Here is an 18338-nt window from a genome sequence, read left to right as displayed (position 1 = left end):
TCCCCTTAAGAAAGGTAGGAAAATAATTTTACTTAGCAAGAATGATGGAATACAAACTGCAGAGAATATCTGGGTAGTCAACCTCAAATATTCAGTGCTGTGTACAAAGATTTGGAGCACAAATGCATAAAATTGAAAAGCGTCATTCAGCACACATGAGACAAGTATTATCTGAGCAAGGTTTTAAGGGATGGGAAAGACTCGCCATAGTTTAATAGCCATGTTGGATAGTTTTTATCTAAACAAAGAAACATTCATCACAGATTTACGAGAAGTCAAAACATACTTGACACACAAAAGTCAAACAAAGCAAAAACGAGAATACTGAGAGCAATGGGGGAAGTGGTCAGTGATTTTGAAAGTAATATTTTGCTAACTAATCTTACAACCCTATGTAAATTCAGTAAGTAGAAAGTGGCTGAAATCATCTGCTCAGTCACCCAGTGACCATACTGGCACCAAAGTGGAGGCTGACAGGGAGAAGGCCCAAAATACTGAATGTGGTCACCCGAAACTGTTTCACTGCTGAGGATGGGCCCTCCTTTGATTCTTCACAGGGACATCAAAATGGCAGATACTAGGTTAAAAATAGAAAGTAAACTACAGTCACTTAGCAATGGAAAGGCACCTGGACCAGAGAGATACCCATAAGATTCTACAGAGTTCATGTGAATGAACTTGCTCCCCTTCTAGCAGCAGTTTGTTGTAGATCACAGGAGCAATGAAAGCCACCTAGTGACTAGAAAAAAAGTGTAAGTCAGTTCCACATTCAAGAAGCATGCAGATAATTATGGGCCTATACTGAGAAGTCAATCAGATGTAGAATTATGGAACACATTTTATGCTCATGTGTTATAATTCTGAAGAACAAAAATCTCTTCTAGCAAAATCAACACAGATTACACAATGAGCAAAATGGATTCTGCAGGCAGAGATCTTGCAAAACTCAGCTGAGAGCCTGTTCACCATGGACATCAGCAATCAGCTTAATGCAAAGCTCCTGATTTCAGGAAGGCATTCGATACAGTTCCATACTGTCATTTAGTGAAAAAAAATGAGCTTAAAAAGTATCAGATCAGATAATTCAAGACTTTCTGGACTCAGTGTGTCACTCTTAAAGGAACAAAACTGACAAATTTGAAGGCAATTTCAGAAGTACCCCAAGAAAGTGTGATAGGACCCCTACTCTATACAGTATATACAAACAATCTAGTGTAGTGTTTTTCAACCTTTGTTAACAGTGACCCCAAGAAATCAAAATATATTCTCTCTTTGCTGTGGTGGAGGAGGCCAGCGAGTTGACAGTATTCAGTGGTCATAAAGGCGCATGGTTTTTCTTGCTTCAATTAGTTGCCACAGTATGCCACTGAGTACGGGCATCATTAACATGTCCTCGCGTTTTGCACTAAGTGAGCATAAAATGGAGAAGTTTCTCAAAAGATCTGTGCAGCCATCCACATCTCGCACAAGTGGCAGTGGAGGAACTCAATTTGGAGAGAGAGGGTGGGGGGGGGGGGGGGGACAAACAAAAAGAAAGGGGGGGGGGGGCACACAGACTGTATGATGACAATTATTTGAAATATAGTTTTACTGAATAATAAACCTCCATGTGTAATCTGTGTCAAAGAATTGTCACGTGAGAGTAGAAAACCATCAAAGCTTATGTGCTACCCATCAACTAAGCATTCCAAGGATGCTGATAAGCTATTTGATTTCTTCAAAAGGAAACTGAAAACCCTTGACCAACAATGAACTACTATGTTTTCAAGTTGCAAACTAATATTGCAATTTGTTTATTAAAGGTAATTTTATTGATTGTTCCTGATTTTTTTTCTGATTTAACAATATTTTTCTCTGATCTTACATATCCAATGTCAACAAGAAAGCATTATTAGCTAGCTACCGAATTGCACACAGAGTCACTAAAACAGGAAAACCATATACAGGTGTCAAAAATCTTATTTTGGCAGCAGCTGTGGATATGGCTGAAATTATGTTAGGTAAGTAGGAGGTAAACAACAAGTGAGAAAGTATATCCCTTCTTTTAATACCACTGAACAAAGAATAAATGATATGGCCAGTGACATTCAAGAACATTTAGTCAAAAATTAAAGAAGAGCTTACACGCTGCTTTGCAGTTTGATGAATCTGTTGATGATTCAGATTTTGCACAGTTTATGGTATCTGTGTATTACCTTTCTTATTATGGAACCCCTAGTATTCAGACATGCACTGGGCTGGTTGTTTCATTTACTTTCATCCAGTTTCAAAAGTAGACAACATTTCTTTTTAATTAATTGCAAGAATGTTTGGTGTATTTTATTATAAATTATTGTTCTATTTTTTTTTAAAAGATACTTTTCAACTAATTTATAAATTACTAAATCATATGATTCTCTTCACGGCAATCAAATGTAACAACACAAAATAAATGAGAAATGAACCAGGCGACAAGCCACAACAATTTTATGAGAATCCCGATCAAGCCAAACAGCTACGAAAATAGAAACGTGTGTTACTTAAAATCTGAAGTGAGTTCAAGCATTTTAGATCCACTCAGTATGGACTGCTGTACGAAGTGCCTTCTCTCATTGCTGCCAATCCTAGCAATCTACTGTTTGGTTTGATACACAGTTACTGAAATGCATTCTAGTAACCATGGTGTGAAGTCTTGCACATGAGCTGTGTATATGTTGCTGCAACCACTTTGTATCACATTTCAACAAGAGCATCTTTTAAATGTGCTTCCATGAACTGTTGTAGTTCCATGTGATATTTTTACCAAAGCAGATAATCAGCACAAAAACTAAGTTATCAATAACTCCACAAGACGGTAGCCTCACACCAACGTTCCCACCTAGAAGTTAATGTAGTCCTTCCCCTCTACCCGCAAGCCTCTCAGAGGTCAACTCATGAATACGGTCAGTACAGGACTTATTGTTAGTGACCTTTGCTGCCGTAGTTACATTCCACAGATGTCTGAAGAGTTCAGCAGACATTATGCCACTTCTCATCGCTGCAAGTCTTTAGTGTATTTGAAGTGTCTGACAGGTCTAAATTAGAATGAAATTTTCACTCTGCAGCGGAGTGTGCACTGATATGTAACTTCCTGGCAGATTAAAACTGTGTGCCCGACCGAGACTCGAACTCGGGACCTTTGCCTTTCACAGGCAAGTGCTTTAACATCTGAGCTACCGAAGCACAACTCACGCCCGGTCCTCACAGCTTTACTTCTGCCAGTATCTCGTCTCCTACCTTCCAAACTTTACAGAAGTTCTCCTGTGAACTTTGCTGAACTAGCACTCCTGAAAGAAATTATACTGCGGAGACATGGCTTAGCTACAGCGTGGGGGATGTTTCCAGAATGAGATTTTCACTCTGCAGTGGAGTGTGCGCTGATATGAAACTTCCTGGCAGATTAAAACTGTGTGCCCGACCGAGACTCGAACTCGGGACCATTGCCTTTCGCGGGCAAGTGCTCTACCATCTGAGTTACCGAAGCACGACTCACACCTGGTCCTCACAGCTTTACTTCTACCAGTATCTGCTAGTTCTGCAAGGTTCACAAGAGAGCTTCTGTAAAGTTTGGAAGGTAGGAGACGAGATACTGGCAGAAGTAAAGCTGTGAGGACCGAGCATGAGTCATGCTTCGGTAGCTCAGACGGTAGAGCACTTGCCTGCGAAAGGCAAAGGTCCCGAGTTCGAGTCTCGGTCGGGTACACTGTTTTAATCCAGCAGGAAGTTTCAGGTCTAAATTAAATTCAGTACCAAATCTGGACATAAACAATTTTGCAATATGCTTTCACAAAATCTCATCACTTCCATGTGACATTTCCACCATAGTTGATGATCATCACAAAACACATTTTGCTGGATATGCTGCTAATTCTGGTTGCAACATTCAAAGTTATTACATTGGAGTCATACCTGCAACCGTGTCCCCCAAGGACCCCCTGGGGGTCATGATCCACAGACTGAAAATCAGTGATCTAGTGGATAATGTTGGCAACTCCATTAGGGTGTCTGGATATATTATGGTTGTTTGTAAGAAGGTAGAAATGTCAAAAGTCTATAGTGAACTGCAGGAAGACCTAAAGTGAACTGAAGAATAGTCCAAGGACAGGTGGGTTACACTGAATTTAAATGAATGTAACACACTGCATACACATAGGAGAAGAAATCTGCTACTGTACAATTACAATAAAATTGCTAGAAACAATAACTACTGTAAAATATTTTTGAGGAACCATCTGAAGCGACCTGAAGTGAAAGGACCACATCAAATAAATAATAGGAAAAGCAGATGTTCAGCTCAGATTCATAGGAAGAACCTTAAGGAAATATAACTCATCCATTAAAGAAGTGGCTTACAAAACTCTTTATTTGACTGATTCTTGAGCAATGCTCAGTATCATGGGACCCTCACTAGGTCTCGGAATCCTTACCAGGTCAGATTAATACAAGAAGTAGACAAGATCTACACAATAATGGCATATTTCATCATGAGATTGTTTGTTCAGCACAAGAGCATTGGGGAGATGCTCAACATATGCCAGTGGCAGATGCTAAAAGAAAAGTGTCATGCAATACATAAAGGTTTAACACTGAAATTCTGAATGTGTACACTCTGGGAAGAGTTTGACAACATATTCCTTCCTTCAACATGTCTCATGAAAGGACTATATAAAGGTCTGGTCAACAGTCCTATCTCTGCCATGTAATGTAGAATTTGATACTTGCATTGAATTCATGACACAATCTAATGAAATTAAAAATTAAAACTTTGTATTAATTGTGCATCTAATAACATAATAAATCTTATATCTTTTATAAACAGAAATGAAACATGACATTGCCATGGGATTTGATTTCCGGAAAACAGCGATTTTTTTAGTTTTAAATTTAATTTGAAATAAATATTACATTAGAAATTATAATTATTGTTATATTTGTAACTTAATTCTCAAAACCACTGCAAAAAGAAATGTCAAATAGTGGATATTGACTCCCTGACCAGAACATCAATTGTCTTTATATTACTGGTGTATTGCAAGTGTTTCTTTGTATCCTTTGTTCTTGTCCAAATGCAGTGTGTATTATGTTTTGGTGCAAAAGTAGTGATGGTAGTAGCAGTAGTAGCCAGTGGGAAGGACTGTGTTATATTGGAAGTGCATTTTACCAATAAAAGTGTTTGAAAAAAATATAATCCTGCAACAACTTATTATTTATAATGTATGGAATTTAAAAACCTGAGAAACTATATTGAAACCATTGCAGAAAGGAATTGTCAGCTTAGACTACTATTCCACAAATGTTGATTAGAAGAATCTAAAATAATTGTTGGAAATGAGCTAAGTTGACCAAATGTTTATTAAAATTACAGAAGACAATTAACTGATCTTTTCTCTCTTTATGCGTAAATGAGATAAATAGTCATTAAATATAAAATTTTGAACAAAAATTTTATCAGTTTATTGAGAGAAGTCATAATTACAATGAAAAATTCAAGAAATTACAGCTAATATGGAGATTTATTGATGATCATTCTTCTCATGGACATTTACTAACGAAACAGGGAAGGGGGTATTAGACAGTAGTAAGAGAAGTACCTCTACCACATACTATCAGATGGCATGCGGAGTATAGATGTAAAAGTAGACGGAGAGGCAGAACACTGTTTGTTCAATTGCATAGATTTTTAATGAAGGAGGAATTAAGATAATTTTAAACAAATTCAAATCAATTTGATCAGCATACACAAAATACCCAACAAATGGGTAGTGTACTGGACATCAACTAAACCAACTAAGCAACACACAAGCAGACAATAGCTATCAGGTTACATCTCACAGAAAATAATATTCATTATATGGGTATGCAGACCAGTATTTGAATCATCTCAACACAAAAAGTGAGATCAGTTTGACTCAGTAAGGTACCAATTTCATCACAAAATACAATGCCTTTATGCCACACAAAATCCGCACTGATACTTACTGTAGTGTAGACAACAGGTACTGTAGCTGCATCCTCTAAACTCCATGACTGTGGAACATCATAAACTTGTTCAGCAATAACATTAGTTGCAAAGCCTTGGCCAGGAAAAATGCCCATCACTCGTCTACCATTTCTGTTTTTCCCAGAGAATTCCAGACCAAGTATGCTGTTCTGAAAAAGTATTTGAATGATAATTTATTAAAAAAAGAAAACACAGCTGTTACATATTATTATTATTATTATTATTATTATTATTATTATTACAGAATTAATTAATACAGAGATCACTTAATAACAATATATTTCTGTGTTCCTGTTATCTTCTGCCAAGTCTTACTTCCCACAGTTATCCTCTTTGTGTACACTGAGATACACAGTTATTTCACTGATGTGGTCACTCCAGGAATGTTGTGGTCTTCCACATATACATTTGCTAGATAAAATTTAGCCACTGTTTAAAATCAGTGTTAGGAACAAGTGGAAGAAGAGAGCACTGGTAGAGAGTCTAGTGGTGCTTGGTAGTTACTGAGGACCAGAGGAGCATCAGATGCAGAATGTAGTGATGCAGGGCCTAAACTGTATCACCAAGGAATTTTCTGCCTTCACAATATATATATTAAATAAGTGTTATTATTGGTCCATGAGTGTAATACTATTATCTGTTTAGTTCATATACAATGTGTTTGTGTTGTTTCTTTTATGTATGAGGAGAGCAGACAGCTAAGCTTCATGCAGCTTGAGCATCACGCATCACTGGACACAAATCATAGCTTTTTGACAGCCATCAATCACAAGAAGCTGAAGGACACCAAATTTCCTATAGCCAATTTGGTTTGTCAATGTAAAAATGAATTACTGTTGAACTAAAATTGTATTCAGTCCCATTTTGAGTTTTGTATTGTACAGATATTTCTTATAAGAACTCTGCTCTTGCCCATTTTAATAGTCCATGGTTCATTTATTATGTGGTTAAGTCCATGTAGAAAGTACAGTGAATAAATAATGGTCATGTGTTTTATTGAAAACTGATTACCTGGTTTATGAAAGTAATTCCATTCCCATACCTGAAAACAGACAAGTTGTGTTTGCTGTGATTACTAGATGAATGATATTTGCTTGAATATAGTGATCAGAAGCTAATTTAACAGAAAGTTATTAAAAATGCAACATATATCCCCAGTCAAAAAATATTTGACAACTTGAATTAATTAAGAATAATATGTGTCTATCACATGAATAGATATTACCACATAGTCTAAACTGATGAAAAATGTATATTACAGTTAGGCCAAAACTACCTTGACTAAATATTTTCAAGTGAAGTTATGATAACAGAAATGATGCATCATTGATACTCTTGAATATCAGGCTCAAACATTACTGGTGCCTGTCAGGATAATGGTGATAAACAGCTGGGATTATAATGATTGCTGGAAGTTATATTCAAGAGTTTCTTCCTTTCTACAGTTTTATGTAAGCTTTAATTAACCAAATAGACATAATTATGAAAGGTCAATATTGAAAGAAATAGAAGTGCTAAGTCTGATACAACAATTCGTGTGGTGTCTGATCTGCTTCAACACTAAATTTAATTGATAATGATGTGCTTTATTTGTGGTTCTCCATGCTAGAAGCACAGTTTACACAACATATATTAAGGGAAGAAGGATGATGTCCTCGTCCTGAATCCAAATAATACATCAGCCTAATAAGAGATTTAAGATTCTGAGGGGCTAGACACATGGCTCATGAAGAGGTTGGCATCATAGTGTGCCATTCGAGTGCCTGTGACAGAAATACAATTTATTATTAGATGATACCCTCAAAGGAGAAATCAGTGTAGATGCTGATGTTTTTGCTCTTGTTTACCAGGAAGGAGGTAGTGGGTTTGGAATCAATCAATGTTGGGAGTGGTGATGTTTGATGGTGTAAAGACCAGGGCCATTGGTGAAGATGCACAAGCAGTCCTACAACTTACCCCACCCCTACTCTACTATCCTTTCCCCTCTGCACACCAGGCCTCCTCCATAGCCCCATCACCCATGCCAGATTGCTGCTCCCATCAGGTGCAGTTGCTGTCTGCAGTCCAGCTATAATGGCCAGAGACAGTGGTCATGTGTATGTTAGTTGTGCCTGTATATGTGTTTTCTACTTCAGAAGGAGGCCTTTTGGCTGAAAGCTTAAACATATAGCAGTCTTTTCGTTGCACTCATCTGCAGCTCAATATCTTCTCTCCTATCCTCTTGAAAATACTATTGATATGAATGAAATTAGCATCAAAAGTAATGAGCAGAGCACCAGATGCTAAAGAGAAAGGAGAAATGGACGCTTGATACAAAAACAGATTAGTGTCCTTGATATTAGATTGTAGGTTGTAGGAAATAGTTTGGAGGTATTGCTTCACAAGAGCAAAGGTTCATTTAGTGAGGCTGCTGTAACAATAGGATGACCTCATGGATGGATGATAGTGTATGGATTTAGGGAAGTACACAGAAATTGGGTGCTTGATATGGCAAAAGTGAGGAGAGAAAGACATTCTGGAGAGAGCTTTCTGGAAGATCAAGAGATTGGAGGCCAGTTGGACTTCTGGGATGAGGTCACTGCAACCAGCCTGGCAGATGGGAGTACCACACAAATTAGTAGTGTTCTTTTCCATGTAATAATCAAGGTTCGTAATGAAAGTGGTGGAGTTTTTAATGCAGATAGGATGGTTAAGACAGTGAATAGCTGTTCTTTCAGCTTTTGTGAGACTGGTCTTATTGTGGAAGCATCCACAGAAATAAAGTGAGTGAGACTGGAGGCCGAACATCCATACAGGATTCTGATGGATGGTTAGGTGGAAGTATGAATGGATAACAGTCGAGTGGAGATAAAACTGAGATACCCAGTCTTCAAAGTCAACACTGGGCTGATTCTGGTCTCTGATACATGTGGAAAAGAAATGTTTCCATTGTAGTAAATGGGGAAAGGAGAGTGTATTTTTGATAAACCCACCATCATTACATTTAGAAATGGGACTACTGCTAAAGGCTTTGTAGAGAAATCTTACTTCTTTATCACTAGGAGTTTGGAGCCCATTTTGAGATTTGTCTTTGAAGTCTGTTTGGGTTCTGGTTTACACTGTATAAAAAGAGGAACTCTTGGGATTTGGTTCTATGTGTAATAGATTAGCAAACAAGACAGGATTAGTTGGTTATAAGAGGGTAAAGGGAATGTCTGATGGACACAGATGAGCAACATTATAGTGCATAGGGTTATTCCAGCGTGTGAGAAGTGGTTAATAGGGTAGATACTTTTTAATGTTGTTTTGTATTGGTTGATGTAATAGTTAAGAAGTAAGCATATTTAAGGGATCTAGTAATTAGGAATTGCAAAGCAGAAGAATTTTATGGAGAGACTAAAATTAGATCATGAATGTAAATTTCAAGGTGCTATGATTTTGAAGTAGTAAACTGGTGAGAGCTAAGGGTTCATGAAGTTTGAGCAGATGGAGACCATTGTGAAAGGAAGATTCACATCCAGACAGGGAAATTAAGTGATCAGGCCACTGGACTATGGAGATGGGGTGGGGAGGTTTACATCATTTAATAACAATCCAGTAACATTACATGAGACTGATTTTTTGCTAGATACAGGGAAATTTTCCGGTGTTAAAGGAAGTAAATGGAAGGACAGTTAAAGTTTAATATTAAATCAACAATGAGTCCATCAGACATGGTGCACAACCTTGGATATGACAAAGATAAGCAAAACAATCAGTCACATCCTTTTCAGAGGAACCCACCTTGTATTTAAGTAAAGGAAGAAGGAAACTCATGGAAAACATAAATCTGCAGAGCCAGATTGGCGGACTGGAACCACATTTCTCCTGAATGTGACTCCACAACCTTAACCAGAACATCACCTCATTTTGTCCATAGGTAGGAGCAAGGATCCATGGTATGTGCCATACAAAAGAAAGTATAACTGCAAAGCTAATCAAATAAATTAATGCGATGTAAATATGAATAATATGTGTAAAATGTGTGTGTTTTCATACATAAAGGAAAAACGAAGAAAAAACAAACAAATCAGGTACAATAACTTGGAAAGTTGTGTTGAGAGACAATAGTGTGTGTGTGTGTGTGTGTGTGTGTGATTTGTCTGCTCTCTCTCTTATTGTAAAGTTATGTTTTAGCTCCCTTGAGTTGCTTTGGGTACACCAACATCATTACACAGGAGGTAAAATGTTTTGTAGTTAATCTACTTCTACATGTTGCTGTATAGGTGATTTTATTATTTTTATATAAAACTAAATAAATTATTCTTAAAAATGCTATTTCATGAAAAGCTTACCTGTTCTGATAATTTTCCTGGAAGAACATTAATTGGGAGTTTTCCAGTTGCCATCATAAGGTCCTTGAAATTCAAAGCAGAAAAATACACAGAGAAAGAATTTTCTGGAATGTCCCTGTTGAACAAAATACCTTTTGTAACTTCTCAATGGACAATATTTTCTGTATAATCACTCACACACACACACACACACACACACACACACTTCTTAAAGATACAAATTAATGACACATTAATTAAACATGATATTTGTGCTAAATGATCTCTACATACATAAAATATTCTTGCTTTTTTAGTGTTTTTAAGTCACAACATGGATATGTTGCTGCTTTTGGAAAATTTTGTTTATGTAAGAATAAGTTGTGAGTTAACCTCTACAGCTGAACAGTAATGTGTCTGACTGCTATGCGGAGAAGCTGGATTCAATTACTGATGCTGCCAGGGAAATTTCCTTTGTAAGTGTTACTTGAATGAGATATAATGGATCCAAGATATGGAAAGTTCACATCTTGTTGGAGAGTGATGTGCTGATCACATGTGCCTCCAGATCTCATCTAAATGATGCCTTAAGACACCATGACACAGTGGCAGGTCAGTATTTTGTTGCCCTTTTGGTCAAGTCACAGAGTTACATTAAGAGTAAGTGAAGGTCTTTGTTGACAAACAAGACTGTCACTGCTTTTATTATTAAATCATTTGGACTACTATTGTCTTCAAGGCTACATCAACAAGCAAGCATACATTACCAGCAATACATAAGAAATGAGAGTGTCTGTGCTACCCACTATTTAATGGAGGCTGTTGACATGTATCTGCTTGATAAAATTCCAGGATTTTAGACACCTTGTATGAGTAGTACTACTATCATACACAAAACAAAAGTTAATATGATTGGATAGACAAAAACAATCCGTTCACCAACGGCAGCAGGAGAACTAGTGGCTCTTTCTCCTGGTAGAAGGGTTAAAGCCGAAGGAAGACAGATGAAGGAAAATGACTGGTGAGATTTAAGAAATGGGAAGAATGCTTAAAAGTCACCCAGATGGGTAAGTCTATCCAATTATACAACATTTTAAAAAAACTGATTACTTCCATTGACATAAAAAATGAAAGTTGCTACAAACATATGTATTAAATGTTGTTGTTCTTCATAACAATACCAATATGCACTATTTTACTGCATATCACAATAGATGTGACTGTAGAGGTACCTGCAAAGAAAGACAATGAATCAGGAAACAGATGTATTTCTTTTTAACTCACACTTTATTGCTGCTGAGTGGTGGCTCTGCCTGCAACCAACATAGACTAGACAAATTTCCAGGGTTTTGTATGTCAATGTAAGCATATTCTGTCATTACTGATTTTGGTTCTGGTGGTTGCAAAGTGTATCTATAGCTTCCCCAGCATTGATCTTTATATACATTCATTGCCAATCCTAATGCAAGTTGGTCATTATAGAATGGAAGATTAGGATCAAACTTGGGAACATCAGGATCAAGCAGCACCAGACATCTGCAACAGACAAAATAATTCATTCAAATAAATAAATATGAAGCTTTGTAAATACTTCAGCAGCAAAGGAGATGACTCACCAGAAAGCAGAAACAGTGAGTTGCTGAGAGGTGCAAAAAGTAAAGAAAACTTATCGGTTTACACAGTAATTCTTTCTTGGGTTAGAGTGAGAAAGGATTATTCCAAAATCTAGCAACTTTTCTTTCCTTTTTGTGTCTGACTGCTTTTCAATGAGTGGTTTCCTTTTCTCTTGAAGTATTTACATTCTACTAGGACATATCTGCTATACTCAAGAGGCTTTGAAGTGTTAAGATATAATATGATGACAGAAATGACAACACTGAATTACACATGTTCACTGGATTCAGTTCTCTGACCCTTATTTTCCAGTTGAATTAGAGCTGTGTGTTGTTTACTTTACTTTGATGGTCACAGCATGAACAACTTCAGTATTTTTACCATAGACTGATATGTATAAATTAAATTTGTACCCGCTTTGCGTAAGCATGATTAAACCCATTATATATTCCTGTTAGTGCTATGATCATTATAGGCAGTTATTGATAGACTCTGCAAATACTGAAATAAGCCAAGCAAAATAAAGATAATGCAGATGGCTGATCAAGTTATATCTGATCATTTTCATAACTGTATTTACTTTATGATCAGCCATACCACCACCAGCTGTTCGGTTCTACCGGACCACATTGTGAACTGTACCTTGACAATACAATCTCTGTCAAAATATTATACACAGGTAAGAATTTCATCACATTCTTCTTTGTTGCATTTCCCTATCAGAACCTGATATCTTTAGCATTACTGAACTTGCTGACAAAAACATTTTTCTGCACTATTTCACTAAATGGCTGACAAAACTGTACAGGAGAAAAGGCCAATTAGTAGTTCTCTCCCTCTCTCTCTCTTTTTGTTTTTCATAATTTCTCAGGAGAGCAGTGTACCGATCATGTCCCTCACCATATCTGCATCTCAGTGACGTCTATGGGCGGAGGATGATAAGGTAGCCAGTCAGTACTGTTGGGCCTTCACGGCCCATTTGGGCAGAGATTAGTTTAGTTCAGTGTCCAGTGGCTGACAGTCTCAGAGATCCTCATTGTTTCACTTGACTTTGTGCGCAAAAGCTGCCATACAGTGATAATTGGTGTCCACACAGTGCAGAATAATGCAGTGCTTTAAACTGTGAAAATAAACTTCTGCACAGCTGAAGCCTGATTTTGTAAACCCTTACCTCTTTAACAGAACTGCTTGTAAGTACATTTAAATATATACACACAAAAATATACTTAAGCAACAATTAGCGTTTGTTTGAGTTAGTTTTAAGATCACCAAATTGAATTTCCTGGGTACCTTCAGCAACACTGAAAGTATATAAGAAAAGTAGTAGGGTGCATCTATTGTAATTGCAACCAAGTTGATTTACAAAATGCATTAGAAGGGATTCTGATAGACAAAACATAATTACACCAGGCCTCCAAAATATGAAGTGCCACCAAAAATATTCGAGAATTTCACTGTAAAAATCAGAATATTAATGTCGTCCATCACCTTCAAAGTAGTCATCTCAGGCATTCATGCAGTCATCAGAGTGTTATTCCTATTTCTGGAAGCACCCCTGAAAGTCTGCAGGATGAAGGTTGTTCAGGCCTCATTGTGATTCCATTTGGATGTCTTCAATCGAGTCAAAACATCCCCCTTTCAACATGATTTTCATCTTCAGAAACATGCACAAGTCACATGTGGCTACATCTGGTGAGTAGGGAGGATGGGAGACCATAGCAGTGTTGTTTTTGGACACAAACTATGTCAAAACAAGTGATACGTGCATGGTTGTGTTGCCATGGTGCACCAACCAGTCTTTCTGTTTCCACAACTGTGACAGTTTGTAGAGAACATTTTTCCTCAGTCACCTCAAAACCTCACAGTAAAACTGCCCATTGATAGAATGACCAGTTGGAATGAACACCTTATGCTCTATTCCCTGAACACTGAAAAAAATGATCAGTATTGACTTCATGTTGCTGCAAATTTGTCGAGCTTTTCTTTGGCCGAGAAGAAGATGGAAGATGGTGTTGTTCATTCTGAAGACTGCTGCTTCATTTCAGTATCATAACCATAAACCCAAAATTCATCACCTATTATGACTCTGGATAAGAGTTTTGACACTCTTGACATTTTTGTTGCAGCTCAGTTCATATTTGGATACTGAGGTTTCATTGGTTGATGCTGAGAAGGCGAGGGACAAACTTCGCTGCAATTCATCTCGTGTTCAGTTCTTTGGCTAAAATCCATTGACATGCACTATATGACAGCCCAAGTTTGTTACAATCATCTTGAACTGTCTGCCTTAGGTCTTCGTTTATCATGCTAGAAAATTTCATGATCATTTCTGATGTTGACGGTCATCCAGAATGTCTGTCATCTTCTACAGATTCTTGGCCTTTCTTGAGGCACACAAACCACTCAAATATTCTTGCTTGACTCAGTGCACTCACACCAACTACCTCTGTCAGCATTTGGTAGGTTTCAGCTCCTGTTTACTTCACCTTGGGACAGAATTTGATGCAAATCCATAGCTCCTTAACGTTACCGATTTCACAATTCACAGACGCACTGAAACACTTCCTGATATGCACCATTACAGCTCATAAGTGTGTGCACCAAAATAACTCACAAGTGCAGGCACCAAAATGATGTGATTTTGCACCACAGCAGCTATGACATATACCTTGAGACACCTAGCAGTAGAATGTCATATTGCTACTTATTTGACTGGTATAACAAAATTCTCAGATATATTGGATAGCACCTTGTACATGTTGTACCTTGAACAACCCTCCAGGACAAAATTAAGGAAATTGATACAGGAAAAATTAGGCATCTTTGCATCCTTTCTGTGGAAGTCTGTTAATTTTCAGATTACTATTCTTGTTTAGAAATTTATATACTGAAATGCTTAAATTTTGTGACATATCTTTTCAAGAACGTGGAAGACAGTTTACACACATTTCAAAATATTGTATTCAAGTGGAAGTACATTCATATTCATGTGTTAAAATGTTGGCAGTTAGTGAACTGAAAGTCTTATGAAAAAAAGGAACTATATTTAAACTATTAGCTAGTATATTGTTCCAACTCACTTTTCAATACACTGAGTAACAAAATTATTTGTGTATTTAATTTCCTAATACAAGATTTAGTCCAAAACAATTATACAACATTTAGTCCAAGACCAATAGCAGAAGTTAGTGTGATATTATAGTATTTATTGTAAGTGGCTGATGCCAATGTAGGTGGGCTTAACATTGTGTTTCCATAATATTTCATTGCTGCCCAAAGTTATCCTGCTTTCTCGGGAAACTTCAACCACAACTATAAATTTTATACAGCAAACAAAATGCATCCAGTCAGTTATCTTTCCACATCCACATGATTCTACATAATATACAGCCACGGATCTACTATATTTGCGAACTGCAGCAACCCCCCCCCCCCCCCCCCTTTCCTTGAGCATTTGAGATAGGATGTTAAATTAAAAAAAAAAAAAAGATTTTTCAAAAATATGTTCATTTTATAGTGCACATCTTTCTGAAAAGTTTTATATATAAAACACATAACTTCAAGGAAATGTAAGCCACGTTATTTGGCCATAAGTGTGCCAAAGTGCAGTGCCACACCTCTTTACACAGTATTTTTCTACTGCACATCACTGTAATTCACTCTCTGGAATTCAGACTTGTAATGGAAGCCATCAAACCTGTATTCAGGACAAACCCTCACAATTAAGAGTGAGTGGGATTACTTGTAACCAGGACAATAAGAAATCTTCAGAAAATATGTGGTCTTTATTGCCTATTAGCCAATAACTTTCTCCTTTGTGTGACATAAAATTAAATAGAGGAAACATAAAACCAGTAAAGACAAGTGACGAGCCAGACAATATGCATTTCTTCAATCCTTATGTCCCAGCATTTTTTTCTCTGGTCTTCCTACAGCCTTACACAATATGCTTTACTTTCTGTGAAAGAATCTATTACCACAAATAAATTCATCAATCGTTTTGCTACATGAAAAATCATAATGTTGTCTAATACTGAAGAAGCTGCTAATACAGAGAGTACCCAAGGCTGGGGTAGTTTCACTATTTGATTAGGTCTATTTTGTTACTGCCTGCTAGATAAAAAAAAATAGGTTTTTCTTATATTTCAGCAATTATAGCACACGCCAAATAAGCAAGACTGTTTTGGCACAAATGGTCATTTTTATCTATCTCATTTACATAGATATAACAGACTATAATTCACCAAGTACCAATATCAGATGCCTATTAAGCTTATTACAAGCAAAATGTTTTATGTTAGGAAATAGTTTCACATTTAATTCATATGCTCCAGTTTCTCAAGCACGAGATTGAAAAGAAGTAGTACGAAATCTTAATAGAAATATAGAATCATCATATTTTTCCATATAATTTGTATGATGTCCCCATTTCATCTCCTTTCTTGTTCTAACAAACAATCTTGTCTTCACTAATTCTATAACTACTCCTGCCATTGTCAAAACATATTCTCTGGTTAATTTCACTAATCCTGCCAGAACCACCAGTTCAGTTATCCCACATTTATTCTCTGATTAGGAATTATTATGTTTTCATACAATGAGTTTTCTGCACTATTTCAAGAATAGAACTTAAGGGGCTGCTAATCAGGGGCTGTACAACTGGCCCTTAGTAGTGTAGCAATCTGGCAAAAATTTTCTGTGAAAATTTCATTTTCTTGAATACAGTGGGAACATTAACATGTAACCTTTCTTACCTGTTATTTCTGGTAGTCATTTATTTCTGCTCAGGTAGTATGAATCTATAGATTTTGCTAATAATCATAAAAATGGTGATCACTCGCACACCCAGTCAACAACATAAACAAACAGTGATTGACATTCAGACAGTTGGGTTTATTCAGCTCAACTCATATATCCCCACCCCCTTTTGTCTGCGGGAAAGTTTTTTTGTTTCTTGATGCAATGGGGATTCCCCTGGCAGAGACATTATGTAGACTATGCACGCATTCAAAAATCAACTTATGATACATTCAGAAATCAACTTCGAATGTGTTCAAAAATGTTCAAAAACCAATAGGGATGCATTTCAAAATCATATGACTAATTGATAGGCCAATGTGCACTGGGTGCTAGGCGCTTTGTGAAACAAGGTTTTTTTCTTCAAGAATATGAATTTGGCGCCCCCTGAAATCACTGCCCACAGCAGATACCACAGTTTGATCCTCCCTAGACCTGATAATATACAACAGTGAATAGTCTCCAATTTAATCACAATGTTTAGTTAACATCTGTACATTAAAATTCATAAAAGAAAACCTCAAAAGTAGCTGAAGTTAGCCCATTTTATGGCACTTTAAATGCACTATGTCTGCCGCTTAATGCTTCTTCTATGTGGTCAGTAGTAAGCTACCCTATTTTGCTGCTGTTATTCCAACCCAGAGAGAGAGAGAGAGAGAGAGAGAGAGAGAGAGAGAGAGAGAGAGCGAGAGAGAGAGTGACAATCTGAAGTAGACTAGCACATTTTGCCAGATGTTCACTTAGAAAACACATCAACCTTATCTTTTATTTTTATTTATTTCGCCTTCAAGCATATTGGATGCTACTGATGTTAATAGTCTGTACAAATTGAGTAATAAATAAGGGTACATATAATAATAAAGAAAACAGTTAAACCATGCAGATGTGCATGCAATCATATAAAGATTATAGGTTAAAATTTTAGATCTCCCTTTGCACAATCAAAACATTCTTCTGTGGTGTAGGAAGCCTTGTTTTTAAACCAATTTAGCAAAATATTTCTAAATGATTTTAAAGAGATAGTGTGCGTTTCTGGCAGCAGTGCACTGAACACTTCTACTCCAAGGTATGTGCAGCGGGTGATGCTGAGGGAATTAGATTAGGAAATGAGACACTTAAAGTAGTAAAGGAGTTTTGCTATTTGGGGAGCAAAATAACTGATGATGGTCGAAGTAGAGAGGATATAAAATGTAGACTGGCAATAGCAAGGAAAGTGTTTCTGAAGAAGAAAAATTTGTTAACATCTAGTATAGATTTAAATGTCAGGAAGTCGTTTCTGAAAGTATTTGTATGGAGTGTAACCATGTATGGAAGTGAAACGTGGACGATAAATTGTTTAGACAAAAAGAGAATAGAAGCTTTTGAAATGTGGTGCTACAGAAGAATGCTGAAGATTAGATGGGTAGATCACATAACTGATGAGGAGGTACTGAATAGAATTGTGGAGAAGAGGAGCTTGTGGCACAAGTTGACTAGAAGAAGGGATCGGTTGGTAGGATATGTTCTGAGACATCGAGGGATCACCAATTTAGTATTGGAGGGCAGCGTTGAGGGTAAAAATCGTAGAGGGAGACCAAGAGATGAATACACTAAGCAGATTCAGAAGGATGTAGGCT

At 36.9% G+C, this 18338-nt stretch overlaps 1 protein-coding gene across 1 annotated transcript in view; it reads right to left on the bottom strand.

Annotated features, from left to right (window-relative positions):
- LOC124788633 (fatty acid synthase-like) overlaps positions 1-12367 on the bottom strand; it is a 92208-nt gene extending 79841 nt beyond the window's left edge. Inside the window, exons 1-6 of the mRNA XM_047255904.1 lie at positions 12264-12367; positions 11596-11847; positions 11511-11543; positions 10965-11051; positions 10333-10447; positions 5998-6168 (exon numbers count right to left, since the gene is read on the bottom strand). Coding sequence (XP_047111860.1) covers positions 5998-6168; positions 10333-10447; positions 10965-11051; positions 11511-11543; positions 11596-11847; positions 12264-12367 — 762 coding nt within the window. The remainder of the gene's footprint in view (positions 1-5997; positions 6169-10332; positions 10448-10964; positions 11052-11510; positions 11544-11595; positions 11848-12263) is intronic.
- Between the last annotated feature and the right edge of the window lie 5971 nt (positions 12368-18338).

Source organism: Schistocerca piceifrons, chromosome 3 (genome assembly GCF_021461385.2).
Source record: "Schistocerca piceifrons isolate TAMUIC-IGC-003096 chromosome 3, iqSchPice1.1, whole genome shotgun sequence".
NCBI lineage: Eukaryota > Metazoa > Arthropoda > Insecta > Orthoptera > Acrididae > Schistocerca > Schistocerca piceifrons.
The sequence above is the reverse complement of the archived record's forward strand: the minus strand, read 5'-3'. Positions and strand labels throughout refer to the sequence as shown.